Raw genomic sequence first — 22407 nt, forward strand, 5'->3', positions numbered from 1 at the left:
ACATTAATCTTCCAATATCAAAGGAAATGTTTATCAAGATAGTGGGCGTAAGAATGTTAAGCTAAGCTTTCTCAGCTTTCCAGGAAGTTAGGGAAATTTCATTTTGACAGAGGAAACTATCAGCTATATCCTAAACTACAGCTCCCTGCAAACGCGTCCTGGGTATAGCAACGGCAGCCACGTGGGACACATCTAGTCTTCACGCTGTATATGTTACATTTTATGCAAGTTTGTCAGCTGTATTCAAACACAAGTTTATTCTAGAATTCAGAAAAAAACTGACACCATAGACCATCGTTGTACTAAATTAACCCAGTTATTTCAATTGCAAATACAAAGAAACTTGTTTTTCAAGACACTTAGCACTTCTTAGGAACAATCTCAGCTCTGTCATATGCAACAAAACCAACCAAAAATCCACTTTAAAAAAGCGTAGACAGATTAAGAGGCACCAACTACTTTTCTCAGTAGGAACTATTCCAAGAGAATTACAAGCTTCAGTGATAACAAATCAGATTAAGAGGAAGTAGACTTGACTTTAGTGCCTGAAATATAGTCTTCATAAAATAAGACCTTTATTCTTCTGAAGAGATCCCCTAAGCTGGCTTTCCTTCTGCTATATATTCGAGTCTCTTAGATCTCACTCAGAGGGAGGGGAAAGGAAACGAGTCTCACCAAAACCTTCTGCTTTTCGTAGTCCACTCCCATCAACTGTAGGTCTTCTTTATGTAACTCAGTAGTTCATCTTTTTCCAGCTGGTAACCACTTTTCTTCCACTGTTCTCGCAACTGCTGTAAGAGAACCCCAATTTCTTTTCCGGAAGAAACGCCCACTTTCCTGATGTCATGGCCACTTACAGGAAACGGAGGAATGGACCACTGCTGCAGCTGCTTCAGAAGACCGTGCTCGCCTTGGTACTTGAGAAGCTCACACACACGCGCCGTCGCATCCGCCTCTCTAGACTGAGGGCCAAAACCAAACATCACCACACTCGCAGTGAGCTTATGCTGACATTTAAATAAATGCAATGTGCAAATTTTCATTTAAAATAAAGGAAATTCACATAATACACTGTGGGTCCTAGTATTAATGCATTGGTTGCAGTTAGTGGAGATATCTATACTCTGACCAAGCTGTGAAAATACTTACATCTATGATGAAGTCTTGATAGGGTTTCAGTGGTTCTGAACTATCTACTGCCTTAATTAAATCTTTCCTATTTTTAACAATAAATAAACCAAGATTCTTCTCTTCTTTCGAAATCTTCAACCTCAGATCCAATTTCGTGACATCATCCTGTACTTTGAACAGCGAAGTCAAGAGAGTCATTGGCTTTGGTGAGAAACCTTCCACATTTTTACTGACTTTGTTAAATTCTTCTAAACTTGCATTAGCAGGCAAGCCTGTAGGGACAGAAGCATTTTCAAAGCTCCTATCTTAAGCACACCGTGTTCTCATACACAGAAATGTCCTGGTACTAGGATCCACTGCTGGTCCCGTCTGCTGTCTGTCTTACAGGTGAACCACCGCCCACTGTTGCTCTCCCCTCCCACATCTCAAACCACCACTGTCGCTCTGAACAGTAAGTCTAACCCTACTGAACTGTCTGTGTAAGGCCCACCTTCTCCATGCTCTACATGTGTTAACTCCCTGGAGCGCTCAGCTCTTCCATTAGACAGCTGCTTTTATTTTCATATCCCTTTTTTAGATTTGCAGTCAGGAAATAACCCAAGTTACAAACCTGATAACGTGGTGAAGCTGCTCAAAGCCCGATGGACCGACTCTGGAGGCCCCTTGTCCACCCTCACGTGCTGCCCTTGCGCTGTCCCCTGCCTGGGAAAACTCCTGGCCACTCCTGGCTCAGAGGCTACCATATTTTAAAGAAGTCCCATTTTTCCTTATGAAATTTTAAATGAGATACGTTTCATTACCAAAAATGCAAACATTTTACAAGTTGGACTCACCTATGTAAGGAGCCACATCGAGTTCATAGATGAGATGAATCAGATGGTTCACGTGGTTACCGGTAAGTATCTTTTTCAGTTCCACCCAGATCCTCTCTCCTGATATTCCTGCCAAGCCTTTTGCATTTTCTGCAATTGCTTCCAAAGTCTCAGGATCATGGTCACCAGGCATGTCAACAATTTTCCCGTAAAACCTACAAAGCAAACGTGTCCAAAAGCACTGCCTTTGTGCTGGCCTTTCACCAGAAAGCTGCGCTCTTCATCTTCCTGATGCTGCAAGTGAGGTCTAGGAAGGACCTTAGAGATCATCTGCCCATCTACCGTGTCTTTTCTCTCAGCTCAGAAAACCTGAGCTCCAAAAAGTGTGAATTTGAGTGGCCTTCAATAAAGCTCTATTGACTGGTACTGACAGTGGACGCATAAACCAGAGCAGTCTTAGGCAGGCACTAAAACAGGTCCAAGATACCATCACGAGTAGTCTTGCTTCCTCAAAGGCTGCCTGTCTGTACACATTAATGCTTTCAATGAAGACTGTCACGTGAAACACATCTCACTGCAGATATGGGAGTGTATTTCATGGACTCTATTGGAAGCATTAAGGTATACCTGCTTTTACCACTTCTTCACAATGCATTTCTATAGTGATCTAATTAAACGACTGTCTGTACCTTAGTCTGTGTCCTGTTATTTGTAGAGAGAGACTGTTTGCAACCACTGAAGTCTAAAGGAATAGCAGTTATTGACAAAATGTAAAATCTGTCAAAGACTATTCTAAGCATGATCCCAAGCTGTAAAAAATTATTAATAGATACAAATTAGCCAGTTACAATAGTTTCAGTGTTATGGTTCAGCATTGAAGACTGCTACCCACAAAACCATCCGGGTGCATTACATACCTTCCAGTTTCATCTAACACATTTCCCACGACCACCTAGCACTGTAAGCCACATGAAGGCACACTGCCACTCGTTACTCCAGGTTCAAAGCACCCAGGACAGTGATAAGCACTCAAATACCCATGTGATGAACAACTGGTGCAGAAAATAAAAGACTGACAACTGCATTATATAAAAGATCACCACAGAAAGGATGAGCCAATGATTTGGAGAATGCAAAGATGGGGTGTCTCAAAGCCACTGTCCTGTCTCTTGAAGACAGATGTGAGACGGCAGCCCTGTGCACTAAGCTGCTGTGCGTTTCACGTGACAAGAAAGAACTGCACTTTGGTCATAATACTACTCAAAACTGGATTATTGTAATTTATAAAAAGCCTTACCTGAAATACCTTAAAATTCGAAGGTAATCTTCTTGTATCCTCTGTTTAGCTTGTCCAACAAATCTAACTTTCTTATTTTTTAAATCTTCATAACCATTAAAGTAGTCAAATAAAGTACCATCAAAACCTAGTCATTAAAAGGGAAGAAAAATCACTATTAGCAAATAAGAACTGGAAAACACTGGTGCATACATAATAATCATTCAGCCATAAAAAAAAGAATGAAATCTTGCCATTTGCAACAACATGGATGGATCTTGAGGACATCATGCTAAGTAAAAGAAGCCAGACAGAGGAAGATAAATACAGTATGATCTCATTCTTACACAGAATCTTAAAAAAAAACAAGCTGATGGATAGAGAACAGATTGGTGGTTGTCAGAGGCTGGGGTGGGTACAATAAGTGAACACACTCAAAGGTGCAAACTCCTAGCTATAGAACAAGTCCCGAGGAGGCGGCATATACGATGGCAACTAGTGCACAACCTGTGTGTGCTGTTATGTCCAACTCTACAGCCCCGAGACTGGCCCACGATAGTCACCAATACTGTAGAACACACTCGGAAGGTGCAAGACAGTAGATCTTAAAAGTTCTCATCACAAGGGGAATACAATTCTGAAAGTACATATGGTATCAGACATTAACTAGACTTACTGTGGTGCCCATTTCTTGATATATACAAATATCCAACACTGTATACTGAATAATGTAAGGCTGTATTTCATTACCTCAATTAAAGGAATTAAACAGGAAAAACTGGAAAACTTAAGAAAATCTACTAAAAACTATCAGACAGTAAAAAACCAGGGAAAGAGCTCCACAGTGAAGCACTGACACGAGCGATGCCCATCTGCACCCAGAAGCGAGTGGGACAGTAATGCAGTGAGAGGCTGTGTTTGCAGTGGCAGTGAAGAGACAGATGCATGCCAGTATGAAAGGGGCGAAAACAGTAACACAAGCTGATTTCCAAGTTAATACTGGAAAATCAACAAGAACAGCCGAAATAACCTGGAAAGAAGAGATGATAGTCAAAACTATCTGGAAAAATGTAGTGAAAGCTGTAATAAACCATAGGGAAAAAATTTATAATCCTAACATAGGGAAGACCTTTCAAAATATGGTTACCAAAAGAAACCAAAACGCACTACCAGAGACTTCAAAGAGACTATCAGTGAATCCAACTACATGAAACATTAGGTATTCATTCTTGGATAGCAAGAAAATGCCACGATACGAAATTACATAAGGTAATATACTGGGGAAAACATTTAGAGTTAGTATCACAGAGACAAATGGCTTTCTATAATCTACAAAATCCTAGAAACTTTTATAGAAAAGTTGAGTTAGGGGAAATGTTAAACTGGTGCAGCCACTGTGGAGAACAGTATGGAGGTTCCTTAAAAACTGAATACAGAACTCCCCAGCTGTGACCAGCACTCCCACTCCTGGGCATATACCTGGGAAAAGCCATAATGCGAAAGGACACATGCACCCGTGTTCTGGCGCCGTTCCTAACAGGCAGGACACGGAAGCCACCTAAATGCCCACCGACAGAGGAACGGACACAGATGATGTGGGACACGCATACGATGGAACGTTACTCGGCCACGACAATAAGACTGGGCCATTGACAGAGATGCGGATGGACCTGGAGACTGTCATACAGAGTGAAGTAAGAAAAACAGCCTGGATGTTAACACGTATGTGGAATCTAGAAAAATGATAGAGATGATCTTATCTGCAAGGCAGAGAGAGACCCAGAGGTAGAGAACAAAACACATGGACACCAAGGCGGGGAGGAGGGGGTGGGATGCACCAGGTGACTGAGATTCAAATATATACACTATTGGATACTGTGTGAAAAATAGGTAACTAATGACATACTGTACACAGCTTGGGGAATGGCACTCAGTGCTCTGTGGTGACCTAAATGGGAATGAAATTCAAAAAAGGTACAGCTGATTCACTCTGCTGTACAGCAGAAACAACACTGTAAGTCAACTATAATAAAAATTTTTTAAAGAGGGAAAAAAACGACCTACAAATATATATGAAATATAAAAAGCTTTAAAAATGAAGATTTTCAACTTTAGTTGTAAGAAGTGCACATTTATGAGATAATCATTTTTCAGACCTACATCAGCTCAGCAAGGACATAAGTCCAATTACATGTTGGCCAGGAGACGGTAAAATCTGCCCGGGACACTTCCCTGCGCAGCCTTCTGAACTTGTGAATTCTGAACCATGTGAACTTAACATCTGTTCAATGTTATAAACATATTTCTAGCACAATATCCTCTTATGTTGAACAAAACAAAACAAAAAACTTAACAATTTTAATATAAGGCACATAAAACCTCAGGTATGTGCGAAGTGACCAAGTTCTCCCAGCTATCCCAGGACTTCCCTGATTTAAAAACTGAAGATCTCCTGTCTCGGGGATACCTTAGTCCAGGCAAACTGAGACAGGTGGTCACTCTGGAAACTAAGATGGAGCAAAGACGCAGGCGCCATTCAACCACCCAAATGGGGAGCTCCGTGAGCCTGAGAGACCTCAGCATGTGGCATCACAGGAAGGCGGGAAAGCAAGAAAGTAACCACTCGTCATGATTACGGCAAATGCTGCCACACTCTAAGCTCAGGCTTAACTCCTGCCAAACTCTTCTTGGCATTTTGACACTTAGAGCCAATTTATAAGGCTCCAGATTCAGAAAGATACAACAGGAAATGACAGCAAACCAAAATAATTAGACAATACGATCACAACATACAGGCAGGATACCCGTCTCCTGTTACTTCTCTTACTGAATAGATGCAACTCCCTGGGGACTGCGGAAACCAGATCTTTTTTAGTAAAGGGAAGATAAAAATTTGATCTTTTCAAAATGAAAAACACACAGTGTTACAAAAGGGGAAACGAGTTTGAGAAACAGCGTGACCATCACCCCCAGAACTAGGAACGATTTTCTGATAAGGCTTGAAAAAAGTCTGGATGGGAAAACGGGCTGAAGGTAAAGAGTGCTCTGTATCATCTGTATTTTGTTTTGCTCTGAATATGCTTTTAAAAAATGATGAGTAGAAGTTAGAAATAAAGTTGAGGTGCTGAGTATAATGCAGTGGTTAAGGACCTAACCTCTGGAGCCAGGCTGCTTAACACATTATTGACCAGGAAACTTGCAGAAGCTAGCTATATATATTGAATATAAACACTCTAGTCAATAACATTCAGGTAATGAAAGATGTATTAATATGTCTCTGGTCAATAAACTGTTAAGTTGGAATCCGAATTCAGCAGTTTACTGCCTGCAGGACTCTGAGGAAATTTTCCTTATTTACACACCAAGATCTGCCTCACAGGGTTGGTGGAAAGATTAAATTTCTGTGACAGACTGTCACATTTTATAAGGGCTCAGCAAATGTCAGCAAACAGTAGCACCGGTAAGAATAGCTTTTATTTTTATAAAACAGTATCTTGAAAAAGAATATTAGTTTCTCTTTTAGTTATGTCTGGTTATGAGACATTAGTTAAAAAGTTTTCACACACTGAACTAGTTTGAGCAGTTTAACGCTAAGTAAAGATGATTTAAGAAGAAATTAACACCTGGAGTTCAACCCCATAATGGAGAGAAAACATGCCTCCAACTAGGCTCCCTGTGGCCATAAATCACCCAGGCTCTGGAAGCCTCGGCGCCAATCAAAGCTCTCCATGACTTGGGCTCAAGTACTTAATGTCTCTGAGTCTGTTTCCACATCTGTTGAATGAGTTTAATACCTACTTTATGGAGTTTTCCTGAGCATTCAATGAGCTGAAGTACATCAAGTGAGCATGGATGCACCTCAAGCCAGGGAGCACCCTAGAATGTTACTGGGCAGTACTCTAATTAGCAAAGTGAGCCCACTTGGGTCTATAGCCCCTTCTCCATCCCACAAAGTGGATACCACTGTTTCCTCCTTTCCAGTGGATGCCCATCTCTTTCCTAATCCAAAGACTTAACCCCGAAGAACTTGCCTAAAATTTAAGGGACAAAAAACAATGCTTCAGTTGCACACCAAAACGCTAACCTAATTCACACTGACTCCCATTATGATCCTCACTGCTTTCTTTCACGAGCAAAACGTTACGCTGAGATGATCAACAGGTTTCCTCTCACATGCCAGGGCTGAGACGAGACGGTCCGTAAGCCGCAGTGCCACGGAGGACTGTGAGGCAGAGCTGGGCACGTGGAGCAGCAGAGGAGGTGGCATCACTGACCGTGTCTGCCACAGGCACCAGCAGAGGGAAGGTGGGCGTGTGTGCGTGCAAGACAGGAGAAAGGGGCAGCACGCGCGCGTGTGCACGGTCCTCGCCAGGAGCCTACCATCTTTCGATGCGATTCATAAGGACCCACTGACTGAACGTGCACACACACCAGGGACTCGCCACGACCGACTCCGCTAATCCTCAGGGCAGCCCTGCAAAGGAGGCTACTCTCAGCGGCCTCACGTTACAGCAAGAGCAACTGAGGCAGCGGAACCTAGAGATCTCGGCTCCACAGTCAGCTTTAACCAACAGCCTGGCTCTGCACAGAGATTAACACAAGCCCTCCAGCGGGAGAACACTGCCAGAAGACACGCGCCACGTGAGAAGAAAGCATTTGGACGGGATGAAGTAGAACACGACCCCCAGGCATCACCTAAAAACATGGAATTTATGGTGAGGTCTCTGCGCTCAGCATCCTTCTGCCAGTCAGTTGTGAATTCCACCTCGGCGTGTCTTCCGTCAGTGGCTACATCAATCCTCAGTGTAGTAATTTCAAAATTTTCTTCATGAAGCTGGAAGTAAATGTTTTTCAAAAATTAGTTTTCAGTATCACTGGACGGATTGAAAAAGAAAATATAAGTCCTAACAAGTATATCTTTCCTTTTGAAGTCAACTAGTGCACATATGCCTTGAAATACAATGACACCCACAGTATTCAAAGATACATCCAAACAACATTTTTAAGAAATAATAAACCTATCTTAATTTAAAAAGATAAGTTTCCATAGAAAAAATGGCAAGCGTGACAAATTATGTGATAGAAAGTAAGATCCTTTAAAATATTCTGGTTCTTCAATACAAAACCAGGCTACTCTTTGAAATATTTTTTAATAGCTCCAATTTTCAAAGAGCTGAATACCAATTTATAGAATATAAGCCACTGAGCAAAGGACTAAGAGAGGAAGAAATACAGGCAACAAACACATCCGGCAGCTCCTTTGCTGGTTAATCTTCAATTACGTTAAAATAAAGTAGCCTGTACATCCTGGGAAGAGAGGTTACCCCCTGCTGGGAGAAGCAGAGCAGATCTGTTACAGTGACATGTGAGCTTAACCTGAAAAAGTAAGTGAGATCTGGACGTGCAGATGAGGGAAGAACAACAGTTCAAGATGAGCAAAGGCACAGTGGAGAGGCAGAGGGGTACACGTAAGAGCAAGTCCACAGCAAAAACAGGGCATCCACATTTAGGGGCAGACAGCAAAAGGTTTCACACGCCAAGCAGGAGTTCAGGATCTTCTTTTTAGGAATGGAAAGCCATTAATGATCAGTAAAGTCGGTTCTGGCTTCCCTGCTGGCTCAGCGGGTAAAGAATCTGCCTGCAATGTGGAGACACAGGAGGCGTGGGTTCAATCCCTGGGTCGGGAAGATCCCCTGGAGGAGGAACTGGCACCTCACTCCGGTAATCTTGCCTGGGAAATCCCATGAACAGAGGAGCCTGGAAGGCTACAGTCCAAGGGTTGCAAAGGGTCGGACACGACTGAGCGACTTATACGCAGAGGCTGTTCCGGAATTCCTCTCAATCTCATGTATTATTTTCTACAAACCGGTTCTCACTGGGAAATTCCAGAATTAGGAATTTGAGGCACAAGTTAACTCAAGGAAAATGGTGTAAATATTAAGAGTTGAAATCTACAGAAAACAATGAGACCCCCAGAGTGCCTCCCTCGCCCAAGCAGAGAACCAGAGATTAACTAGAAAGGATGACCCCAAATAATCACAACTTCAGGCATCATATACAAAATCATGGGAAAAGAAAATAAGGTTGTGAAGAAAATTCAACATGACCTCTATCCCTTTCTGCAGTCAGTTTTCAAAATGTTAATCAGCAGCCTTATTCCAACCTGGGTAATGCGAGAGGATTTCTCTGGTGTCCCTGAATGAAAAGCCCTCCTGATACTGACAGCAGGGTCCCATCACTAACAAGGCTGCTGCTTTCCACACAAGCTACAGTAAGTTGCCCAGGGCATTCTGCATGCACTCCATTACTCCAACAGAGACACTGAAAAGTTTCTACACCGAAGGAATGCCAACAGCAAAGACAGAATAAGTTCAAAGGGAATAAAGACATCATCAAAGCACCTAGCCCCTTCATGGATCACAGCCTTGTTGTGGCGAAGGGGCTTGGATAACTCAATGAACCTATGAACCATACTGTGCAGAGCTACCCAAGACAGATGGGTCACAGTGGAGAGTTCTGACAAAACGTGATCCACAGGAGGAGGGAACGGCAAACCACTCCAGCATACTTGCCGTGAGGACCCCATGAACTGGATGAAAGGTAACAAGAGATGAATCCCCCAGGTCAGAAGGTTTCCAACATGCCACTGGGGAAGAGCAGAGGACAACTATTAACAGCTCCAGAAAGAATGAAGCAGCTGGGCCAAAGCGGGAAGAACGCTCAGCTGTGGCTGTGTCTGGTGATGAAAGTAAAAATCACATGCTATAAAGAACAGTACTGCATAGGAACCTGGAATGTCAGGTCCATGAATCAAGGTAAATTGGATGTGGTCAAGCAGGAGATGGCAAGGGTGAACACTGACATTTTAGAAATCAGTGAACTAAAATGGACTGGACTGGAATGCGTGAATTCAATTCGGATGACCATTATATCTACTACTGTGGGCATGAATCCAACAGAAAAAATGGAGTAGCCCTCATAGTCAACAAGAGTCTGAAATGCAGTACTTGGGTGCAACCTCAAAAAGGACAGAATGATCTCGGTTGGTTTCCCAGGCAAACCATTCAACATCATAGTAATCCAAGTCTATGTCCTAACCAGTAATGTTGAGGAAGTTCTGAAGCTGATCAATTCTATTAAGACCTACAAGACCTCCTAGAACTAACACCAGAAAAAGATGTCCTAGTCATCACTGGGGATTGGAATGCAAAAGTAGGAAGTAAAGAGAAACCTGGAGTAACAGGCAAGTCTGGCCTTGGAGTACCAAATGAAGCAGGGCAAAAGCTAACTGAATTCTGCCAAGAGAATGCACTGGTCATAGTAAACACCCTTTTTCAACAACACAAGAGATAGCTTTACACATGGACATTACCACATGGTCAATACCAAAATCAGATGGATTACATTCTTTGTAGGTGAAGATGGAGACACTACATACAGTCAGCAAAAACAAGACCTGGAGTGGACTCTGGCTCAGATCATCAGCTTCTCATAGCAAAATTCAGGCTTAAAGTAAAGAAAGCAGGGAAAACCACGAGGCCAGCCAGGTACAACTTAAATCAAATCCCCTATGAATATGCACTTGAGGTGACGAATAGTTTGAAGGGATTAGATCTAGTAAACAGAATGCTTGAAGGACTACGGACAGAGGCCCATAAAACGGTACCGGAGGCAGAAAACAAAACCTTCCCAGATTAAAAGAAAAGCAAGAAGGCAGAGTGGGCATCTGAGGAGGCTCTACAAACAGCTCGAGAGAAGAGGAGTGAAAAGCAAGGGAGAAAGGGCAAGGTGCAGCCAACAAAACGCAGAGCTCCAGAGAACAGCACGGAGAGACGAGGGCTTCTCCCATGAACAGTGAAGAGAAGCACAGAAAGGGTGCAACAGAAAGGGTGAGACTAGAGACCTCGTCAGGAAAACTGGAAATGTCAAAGGCACACTTCATCCAAAGGTGGCTCTTAAAAAGGACAGAAGCTAACCGAAGAAGAGATCACGAAGAGATGGAAAGAATACACAGAACTGTACAAAAACGATCTTAATGAACTGGATTACTGTGATGGTGTGGTCAGTCACCCAGAGCCAGACATTCTGGAGTGTGAAATCAAGTGGGCCTTAGGAAGCACTACTGTCAATAAAGCTAGTGGAAGTGATGGAATTCCAACATAGCTATTTAAAATCCTAAAAGATGATGCTATCAAAGTGCTTTACTCTATTTGTTAGCAAATTTGGAAAACCCAGCAGTGGTCACAGAACTGGAAAAGGTCAATCCTCATCCCAATTCCCTGGAGAAGGCGATGGTACCCCACTCCAGTACTCTTGCCTGGAAACTCCCATGGATGGAGGAGCCTGGAAGGCTGCAGTCCATGGGGTCGCCAAGAGCTGGACATGACTGAGAGACTTCACTTTCACGCATTGGAGATGGCAATGGCACCCCACTCAAGTCTTCTTGCCTGGAGAATCCCAGGGACGGGGGAGCCTGGTGGGCTGCCGTCTATGGGGTCGCAGACACAACTGAAGCGACTTAGCAGCAGCAGCAGCATCCCAATTCCCAAGGACAGTACTAAAGAGTGTTCAAACCATTGGACAATTGCACTTGTCTCCCATGCTAGTGATGTTATGCTCAAAATCCTCCAAGTTAGGCTACAACCGTACATGAACCAAGAACTTCGAGATGTTCAAGCTGGGTTTAGAAAAGGCAGACTCGAACCAGAGATCAAACTGTCAACATTTGTTGGATCATAAAGCAAGCAAGGGAATTTCAGAAAAACATCTACCTCTGTTTCATTGACTATGCTAAAGCCTCTGACTGTGTGGATTGTAACAAACTGCAGAAAACTCTTAAAGAGATGGGATTACCAGACCGCCTTACCTGCCTCCTCAGAAATCTGTATGCAGGTCAAGAAGTAACAGAACCTTGTATGCAACAACCAACTGGTTCAGGATTGAGAAAGGAATATGACAAGGCTGTTTACTGTACCCTTGTTGATTTAACTTATACACAGAGCACATCATGAGAAATGCTGGGCTGGATGAAGTACAATCTGGAATTAAGACTGTCAGGAGAAATATCAACAACCTCAGATATGCGATTTATACCACTCTAATGGCAAAAGCAAAGATGAACTAAACAACCTCTTGATAAGAGTGAAGAAGGAGAGTGAAAAAGCCTGTTAAAACCAAATATTTAAAAAACTAAAATCATAGCATCTGGCCCCATTACTTCACGGCAAACAGAGGGGACAAGGTTGAAGAGTGACAGATTCCTTCTTGGGCTCTAAGATCACTGAGGATGGTGACTGCAGCCATGAAATCAGAAGACGACTGTTTCTTGGCAAGAAAGCTGTGACAAAACCTAGACAGTGTGTTAAAAAGCAAACACATTACTTTGGTGACAAAGGTCCGTATAGTCAAGGCTATGGTCTTTCCAGTAGTCATGTGCAGTTGTGAAAGCTAGACCATAAAGAAGGCAAAGTGCTGAAGAATTGATGCTTTTGAACTGTAGTTCTGGAGAAGACTATTGAGAGTTCCTTGGACTGCAAGGAAATCAAACCAGTCAACCCTAAAGGAAATCAACCCTGAATACTCATCAGAAGAACTGATGCTGAAGCTGTAATACTTTGGCCACCTGATGCGAACACCTGACTCACTAAAAAGACTCTGAAGCTGGGAAAGATAGAAGGCAGAAGGAAAAGAGGGCAACAGAAAATGATATGGCTGCATGGCATCACTGATGCAATGGACCTGAACTTGGGCAAACTCCAGGAGATGGTGAAGGACAGGGAGGTCTGGCGTGCTGCAGTTCATGGAGTCGCAGAGAGTCCCACACAACACAGCGACTGAAACAACAGAGTACCGAGAACTGATCTCTCAGGGAAATGTCAGGTGACACTGCATCTGAAACAAGAACAGGAAGCTTTCAAAAAGTCTTAAGAAGACCTATGAAAATATAAAAAAGACAGCAAAAGTTGCCAACAGAAAAACTGGATGATCAAGTTAAGGCAGTTTCACAGAAATTAAATGGAAATATAAGAGGTAAAAGATAAAACTAGAGGATCAGTCCCTGTGGCCCAACATCCAGCATTCACAGAGGCTTCCACAGGAGAAGACATTTGCCAAAGGGGATGGAGTCAGGAGGGGAATGAACACAAGAAGGCCCGCTCAGCGCACTACGCCAAGGCAGTGCCCAATCCAAGCCAAGGCACGTCCTCTTAAAATTAAAAACACCAGATATAAAGTGACCAGAAAGGCTTCCAAAACGGGGAGGGGGGAATCAGTTCTCGAACACGGGTGAAAGCTGAACACGCTCAGGCTTCTCAGTGGCAACTCTGGGAGGTAGAGAACAAAGCCTTTACATTTCTGCCTGAGAGCAATTCCCAGCCTTGAATTTCACAGCCAACCAAACTATCCGATCAGCATGAATGGAGGCAAAATGACAGTGTTTTCACTCATGCCAAGCTCTCTCAGGCTACTAATATGAGGGCATAAACCAAGAGAGAACAGCCCCTGGGATCAGGAACCAGGAGGTCTAATAAGGAAAGGGGCAAGGACACTCCTGGGTCTGACGCACGGGCCCGCCAGGGTGAGCGTGGGTGGGAGGAGGCAGACAGCAGCAGGTGAGCTGGCCCAGGAGGGACTGAACCCCGCCGTGGTGAGGCCCCCAGAGGACGCGCAGAGGCAGGCACAGAGGGAGCGAGCGGCGCCCCAGAGCCGTGTCGGAGACGCACCACCGACTGCAGGGAAACCCCAAGCATGACGCACAAGGAATGGAGCCAAAGCGCGCCGCGCCGCCGGCCAGCGCACCGCGCCGCCGCCCAGCGCAGCCCGGCGCACCGCGCCTTCTAGCTGCAAACAACAGGGAGGGGCGCGTCCGGCCAGAAATCACGGCAGAAAGGCACTGAGGAGGCTAAGCCATCTGCCTTGCAGGAAGTCAATAAACAACATCTGAAGACTGGAAACTTAAAACAGAAATGAAACACTGAAGCATTAGAAAGGTCTGTTTTAGAAACGTGGAGGGAAAAGTACCGGCTATAAAAATTAGCTAAAAGGGGCTGCAACAAAGGAGGGTGCAGGATATCACAGAAAGCAGAGGAGACTTTTTTTTTAATGAGGCTTCTTTGCTATTAAGTTTTTAAACACTAGAAATCACCTATAAAAATTTTTTAAGTTTTCAAAAAAGACAAGGCCGCTCCTGTCAGACTCCTCACTCACCCTGGCGGTGATGGTCCCGTGCTTCTCTCCTTTGTTGTTGATCATGCGGATGCCGACCGACTGGAACAGCTCCTTCATCTGAGCGGGGGTGGCCGTGGTGGCAAAGTCCACATCCTGTGGCTTCACCCCACTCAGCAGGTCCCTCACGGCGCCTCCCGCGATTCGCAACTCATGATTTTCCTTGGCAAATAATTCTGAGACAAAAAGGGATGTTTTTTATTTCAGTGGGTTTCTTTCAAGAAGCACAAGTTCTTCCATCTGTTTGGCACAGCAGAGAGAACTGAACTCAGTCTTTTTATATAAAACTGGGAGAGCAGGGGTGGGTTGGGGCAGGAGGTAGGAGCCGTGGCATACTCTTGGCTGATTCACATTGTGGTATGGCAGAAATCAATACAACATTGTAAAGCAATTATCCTCCAATTAAAAATTAGTAGGAAAAAAAAAAAAAGAACACAAACCTGTGAGAAGAAAGCCCACAGCAATCAAAGGACCTGCCTACAGCAGAACGCCTTCAACAATCATGAGAAGCAGGAAACTGGCAGAATTTTCCTTAGGTTAATTCAGAATATCTAAATACCTCAAGGTCATCAATGTAAATCTGAATCACTACCCAAAAGTACAGGGAATACTCTATAAAGGTGAAGTGTTCCTGCACAACCTCGGTGTGTTTTCTGTTGAAGCAACAGCATGCTGATGCAGGAAGCCATCAACTGTTATCTATCACACCACGTATTGTCAACATTGCAAAGAATCCTTCCAGAAATAAGCCACATATAAAACCAGCTCATAGCTCTGCTCCAGAGAAGCCACACACGCCAACCACCATGAGGACTGAGTCCAGGAGACCAAGAGCTGATTCCTCTGCAGGCGGAGGACAAGGCTGAGTCCACCATAACCACCCACGTGACTGAGGGACTCACATGGGATCCAGTGAGGATGAACCAGGGCCCGGCCTGACTCCCCGCCGAAGCCGAGCTGCTGCTACGTGCTGGACTGGCATGCGAGGCCTGGGTACTCTCCTGTGAACATTACCATGTCAGAGAACGTCCACACGAGACAAGGCCTCTCTGAGACCAGCGTGCACGTGTGAATAAAGATGAGACATGCACACTGTCTGGACAGCACCCTCTCACAGTTAATACACACAACTGTGCCTTAGGTGCCAGTCTTATCCTCAAGCTTCCAGGCAAGGATTCTTAAGACCATCAGACTAACCCCTGCTTCCTGACACCCTAATCCACAGCAAAGCCCCCAAATCATGTGATACAAGCCCAAATCCTACAAAAAGTCATTTCTACAATGGTTTTTCTCAGAGGTCTCGAGGTTCTCCTCGGTCAGCAAGCCCCACTCTGCCTGGATTCGCCGAGGGGTGTTCCTACTGGTCCTTGGCAGGAGGGTGCATCAGAGTTCTAGCACCGCCACACAACTCAAGATGTCACCCTCCAGCCCCGTGCTAACCTCTGTGCTTCGCCACCTTCCTCCCAGCTCCACATCTCTGCAGACTCCCCAGAATCATCTGCTGAAAAACAACCAAGGTTGCTCCCTCTACCTCCCTGCTTGACTAAAAGCTCTTCACGTGGAAACCACTCCTGGGAGCCCCTCCCAGAGGGAGCACTCATACTCCTCCAGCCCCACGTTTCCAGTCAAGTCCCGGTGATTCCTTAATATGGGGTCCACAGTTCCTTAAAACACTAAAATCATCTGTTAGTGCAGTTTTCATGAGACTCAGACAGGGAGGGTAAACAAGAGTTTCATGAAACGGCAGCACTCACCCTTACTATATTACCATGCAATCTAACCTGCTCTATTGCTTATCTCATTGCCTCTATTTTTTAACATTGGTCATGACCACTAAATTGATTTTATGACCCATGAACAGGTCACACGAACTCTGATGCTGGAGAAAACTCCTGAGAGCTGCTTGGATAGCAAGGAGACATTCATTGGAAGGACAGATGCTGAAGCTGAAGCTCCAATACTTTGGCCACCTGATGCAAAGATCCAACGCACTGAAGACCCTGAACCTGGGAAAGATTGAGGGCAGAAGGAGAAAGAGGCAACAGAGAATGAAATGGTTGGATGGCATCACTGACTCGATGAACATTAACTAGAGCAAACTCCGGGAGATGGTGAAGGACAGGGAAGCATGGTGTGCTGCAGTCCATGGGGTCGCAAAGAATCAGATAGGACTGAGCGACTATACAACAACCACCATTTAACTTACACAAAAATTATTACATTTGGAACTTTAGCCTCATGTATAGAATGAAGGAGGGGCTTCCTAGGGGGTTCAGTGGTAAAGAATTGGCCTGCCAAAGCAGGAGACGTGCGTTCGATCCCGGGGTCAGGAAGATCCCTGGGAGGAGGAAATGGCAACCCACTTTAGCATTTTTGGCTGGAAAATCCCATGGACAGAGAAGCCAGATGGGCTATACAGTCTATGGGGTCACAAAGTCAGACATGACCTAGCAACTAAACAAAACAGTATTATATGGCTATCCTTAAGCAAAAGGAAAACAAATTACATGAAATAAACTGACATAAAATTCTATATGAGCATCATACACTATCCTAAACCTCCCAAATTCTTGCACACTGGAAACTAATTTTACATTTGGCAAAACAGCCATCATGATTTAACTGGTACAGTATTGAGCTGCGCAGCAGCACCGTACAACAGCCACCTTTTTTTTCCTTTGTTGCTTTTGTGCATGGTTTTCACACAGAACACTGTATTTTAACAAGACATTCAAGTCTGTAGAAACTAGCAGAGATCATATAGAAGTAACTATTTGATTTTCTAACTGCTGGGCGTTGCACTAAAAGATTACATCCTTGCCACTTCCACTGTAACCGAGAAAACCTGGGTTGGTGTTTCAAGGCCAAGGCCATGGGTCAAATCCTGCCTCTCTCTACCGCACTCTTCCGTTTCTCACTTCCTGGGACATCACCTCAAGGTAAAGCACATTCGGCTCCTGAAGTCAGGGTTAGGAAGCCAAATGCAACTGGTAAAAAACTGTTCAAGGACCTACAGTAATCAATATCCTCGGTCTTGTTTCCAAAAGAAAAACACAGAAGGGGCTTCCTTGATAGCTCAGTAGTAAAGATTCCACCTGCCAATGCAGGAGGCGTGGGTGCAGTCCCTGGTCCAGGAAGATCCCGCATGCTATGGAGCGACTACGGCCATGTGCCACAACTAGAGAGCCTGTGCTCCGGAGCCCAGGAGCCATTAGCTGCTGAGCTCACACACCACAAGGACTGAAGGCTTCGTGCCACACAGCCCATGCCCTGCAACAAGAGAAGCACCTGCAATGAGAAGCCCCCACTTGCCGCAACTAGGCGGAAAAAAAAAAAGGCACAGCAGTGAAGACCCAGCACAGCCAAAATAAATAAATTTGCTACATCCAGTCATTTGGCTATCTTCCAAGAAACCTCTTACAGTGAAGACGGTAAGAGTGGGAGCTGGGAGAGACATATAAAGAACAAACTCACATTCAGTTGTAAGTCAGAACCTACAGATATGAGCTGTACACACAGCAGCCACATGTGGTTCCTGAGCACTTGAAATGTGGTGAGTCTGAATTAAGATGGTCTATACTAAACACCAGATATCAAAGATTATAAGCAAGAGTGGGAAATATGTCACTCATAATTTGTACACAAATAGGACTTTAAAATGACAGTATCTTAGATGTGCTGAATTAAATGAGATGTACTAAAAAGTTATTAAAATTAATTTCACCCATTTCTCTTTTTCACTCTAATTCAGAGTGAAGTATCTACTTTAGGCCCCCCACTTCAAGACCATATGAAACTATGGTCTATAAAAAACTCAAGTAGTTCTGGACCATTTATTTCTAACAAATACCTAAAAATCACCTTATTTCAGAACAGGAAAGTAGCTTTGTCAATAAGCTAATACAGGGACATCCCCTGTGGTCAAGTGTTAAGAATCCACCCTGCAATGCAGCAGACAAGGGTACAATCCCCGGGTGAAAAACTAAGATCCCACATGTCAGAGCAACTAAGCCCGTGTCCCAGAACTACTGAGCCCGTGCGCTGAAACTCGGGAGTCTGTGTGCTGCAATGAAGATCCCACACGCCACAGCTGACACTGGTGCAGCCAGACAAGTATTAAAAGTTAGCTACTAAAAGGACAGTCACTTTAAAGCAACGGTCCCTTCACCTTCTGGGCATCAGAATTAAGGGAGTAGTTTTCACAGAAATTTATAAATGCCCATACTCCCCAGAGATTCCAGTCAGTAGGGCAAGAGTTGGACCCTAGCATTTGTAAGCTATAAAAGCTCCCCAGGTGAATCTAAAGGACAGACCAACATGTAAGGTCATGTTTCTACATATATACACCTCAATATACTTCCCAAATTACTGCGGACGGTGACTCTAGCCATGAAATTAAGATGCCTGCTCCCTGGAAGAAAAGCTATGACAAACCTAAACAGTGTATTAAAAAGCAGAGACATCGCTTTGATGACAGAGGTCCATCTAGTTAAAGCTATGGTTTTTCCAGTAGTCATGTACAGATGTGAGAGTTGGACCATAAAGAAGGCAGAGTACCTAGGAATTGATGCCTCTGAACTGTGGTGCTGGAGAAGACTCTTGAGAGTCCCTGGGACAACAAGGAGATGAAACCAGTCAACGCTAACGGAAATCAACCCTGAATATTCACTGGAAGGACTGATGCTGAAACCGAAGCTCCAATAGTCTGGCCACCTGATGTGAAGAGTCGACTCACTGGAAAAGACTCTGATGCTTGGAAAGACTGTGGGCAGAAGAAGGGGATGACAGAGGGTGAGATGGTTGGATGGCATCATTGACTCAACGGACATGAGTTTGGGCAGACTCCAGGAGATAGTGAAGGACAGGGAAGTCTGGCATACTGCAGTTCAGAGGGTCCCAGAGAGCTGGACACGACTGAGCCACTGAACAATAACACTGCATTTATAAAGACATGATTAAGAGATCATGAAGTCTGCAATGTAGCTGTGTGCACTGTAACAGCGACAGCTGATACCAAGTTGAGAACTGCAGGCAAACAACATGAAGCTCCTGTGACCAGGCACTTAGCTAAAGCCATTTCCTGTGTCCCTTCCAGATAAGGTTTATATATGCACAAATGGAGATGACTCCCACTTACTTCTGCCTCTGGTTCTCTTGGAAAGCACTAATACCTGGGCCAGAAATATAGCTTAGTGGTGACAAGCTGGGTTCTCAAATCAGACTGCAAAAGTTCAAATCCAAGCTCTTCAGTTATTAGTTATAAAAATGGTGCCAAGGAATTTCACATTCCTAAGCCTCTGCTTCCTCAACAATACAACAAGAGGAAAAGTATCTAATCCTTAAGTCAGTAAGCCCAATTCTATGATGCATATAAAGGACATGTGCGTAACACAAAAAAGCCATGCTTTTTACTGCAATCATTATTTGCCTCTTCTCATGACTTGGCTATAGTTTTGGATTATTCATAATAAACCCTGCTTTCATTAGCTCTACATTCACAAAAAAACTGAATGTTGGCTTGAAACATTACCTCTCTGCCTCTCTATTTATACAAGCTTCCAAAGCAAGAAGAGGCACCCGACTTCTCACCTGTCAGACTCTTCAATCCTTCTGTGAAAAGTGACTGGAATTCTGGAGACTGCAACTTCATTGTAAACACAGAGTGCTTCAGAAGGCACAGCCTACTCCAGCTGCAGCTCAGTAACTGCCTGCGCCAGGGATCCAGGCACCTCAGCATCTGGGGAGAAAGTCACCACCTCGCATCTACAAGACAAGCATGCACACACCACGATGAAATTTACAAGCGCAGGACAATGAGGGGATGCGCAGTGATTTTATCAACAGAGACACAGTCGTTTCCTGATCCCGTGAAAAACGGAAAACACTGACAACGTGAGGGAGAATTACATCTGGGTCTACCCCTGCAGATACCCGGTTTTGCCCTCCTGAAGCACTTGCTACTATGTTAACACCGCATTCTACTGTTGGATGCTCTCCTGGGAGACTGGTCTCAGTTAAAGCCTGAGGTGTACAAGGCTGCCACGAACAGTGGTTTCAGAAAATGTAACTCAAACACTTGCAGGGACACTTGCTCTTCTCCAGAACAATTCAGTCATGTGTACAGCAGCATACTTGCTCACACACACCTGAGACTCATGACCCCGGGATATGTCCTATGCACTGTAAAACAAGATGTTTTCCTATCATCTGTTCTTGCTGCCCGCTTCTTCCTCATTCACCATCCGCCTATCCCATCAAGTCTCCTGAATCCCACCCATTCACACCCTGCCATCTGTCGTCCATCATCATCACGCTCCGTTTTCCATGTAGGGTGGGCCTCTGGGAGGCAGCAACAGATCGCAAAGAGAAACCAACAGAAACCCCAGAGAAGAACCATTCCTTTACTTGGAAAAGCAGGTTTCACAGAGCGGCGTTTCCCACCAGGGGGCGAGTTGTCCTTATCCAAAGGACTGGGGAGGAAAAACACCACACTTCCTTCCACGCTTCTACCCAGAAAACCAGGCGGGAACCCAGGCCCTGAAACGGCGTGTCCTGTCCCCTCCCAACAGGTGCTGGACCTACAAGGGAGGCCAGAGGCCCGGCCGCAAGGAAGGGAAAGCGCCCAGGGGAAGCCCGATGAATCAGCCCGCAGTCAGATGTAGCAGAAACGCGGTCCCACGACCTAGACAGTGGGCTCTATTCCCGAGGGCGGAAGAGGCCTCTCACCGCCCCCGCACCCGCCTTCCCCAAGACCAAGCCCGTGGGACAGCCCCAGGGTCCTGCCATCGCGGCTGCTCGACCCCCAGCAGCGCGCACCCGCACGTCCCCGCACGCCTTCTCACCGTCCCCACGGCTCCGTCGCCCTCGCGTACACTTCCGGGCGGCAGGCGCCGTGACGTCACCAATACGCGCCGGTTGACCGCAAATGGGAAGTCGCAGAAGGGAGTGGGCGGTACTTTACTAGGCTCTCCGTCTCTCCTACTTCGCTGCCGGCAGCGACCCTACCTTCAGCAAGGTTCCTCAGTTTTCCCAGTCCTGCACAGCCAGGCTTTGCTCCTAGGGGGAGCCGAGGGAGCAGGGGCTGTACATTTATTTTAATTATACCTCACCGCACCTTTCTCTGGCCCTGGTGTTGTTAGACACCCATCTGTACTGCATACCTCTGTGACTCTGGACAAGTGACACCGACTTCTTTTGTAAAATGAGACTGTCAACAGAACCTATCTCAGGGAACTGCCAGGCTTAAATGTCATGTTATCCTCTAGTAAAGGGGAAGGGCTCAGTAACTGTTTGTTATTCTTGCCTGCTCTCTGGGTGGCACTTGACTCACGTTACTATTCTATACCCTAATTGGTGTGGCAAACAATTTGATATTGTAGCTGAAATAGACAGATCCTTTGAAAAAATACAACGTACTAAAATTGACCTTGGATGACACTTTAACATCTGAATCAGTTCAGTTCAGTCGCTCAGGCGTGTCCGACTCTTTGCAACCCCATGAGTCGCAGCACGCCAGGCCTCCCTGTCCATCACCATCTCCCGGAGTTCACTCAGACTCACGTCCATCGAGTCAGTGATGCCATCCAGCCATCTCATCCTCGGTCGTCCCCTTCTCCTCCTGCCCCAAATCCCTCCCAGCATCAGAGTCTTTTCCAATGAGTCAACTCATCGCATGAGGTGGCCAAAGTACTGGAGTTTCAGCTTTAGCATCATTCCTTCCAAAGAAATCCCAGGGCTGATCTCCTTTAGAATGGACTGGTTGGATCTCCTTGCAGTCCAAGGGACTCTCAAGAGTCTTCTCCAACACCACAGTTCAAAAGCATCAATTCTTCGGCGCTCAGCCTTCTTCACAGTCCAACTCTCGCATCCATACATTTGCTATTAAAGAAACGGAGTTTTGTTCAACAAACTTCTAACAAAGATAATTCCAGACACATGGTTTCAGCAGCCAAATCTATCAACCAC

General features: G+C 45.0%; 1 protein-coding gene across 4 annotated transcripts; it reads right to left on the reverse strand.

Moving 5' to 3' along the window:
• TRNT1 (tRNA nucleotidyl transferase 1) lies at window positions 214-21352 on the reverse strand. Of its 4 annotated transcripts, none has more exons than XM_018067189.1 (8): window positions 21285-21352; window positions 20032-20205; window positions 14425-14618; window positions 7915-8053; window positions 3241-3367; window positions 1965-2158; window positions 1150-1403; window positions 214-962 (listed from the first exon to the last, which is right to left on the reverse strand). In XM_018067189.1, exons 2-8 carry the CDS (start codon window positions 20177-20179, stop codon window positions 708-710), a joined length of 1311 nt encoding a protein of 436 aa, XP_017922678.1. In that variant the 5' UTR covers window positions 20180-20205; window positions 21285-21352; the 3' UTR covers window positions 214-707. The 4 variants fall into 4 exon arrangements, with proteins under 4 accessions (XP_017922678.1, XP_017922680.1, XP_017922679.1 ...); XM_018067191.1 differs by having other exon boundaries at window positions 20032-20179; window positions 21285-21344; XM_018067190.1 differs by having other exon boundaries at window positions 21259-21323.

This window comes from Capra hircus, chromosome 22 (assembly GCF_001704415.2).
Source record: "Capra hircus breed San Clemente chromosome 22, ASM170441v1, whole genome shotgun sequence".
NCBI classification, from domain to species: Eukaryota; Metazoa; Chordata; class Mammalia; order Artiodactyla; family Bovidae; genus Capra; species Capra hircus.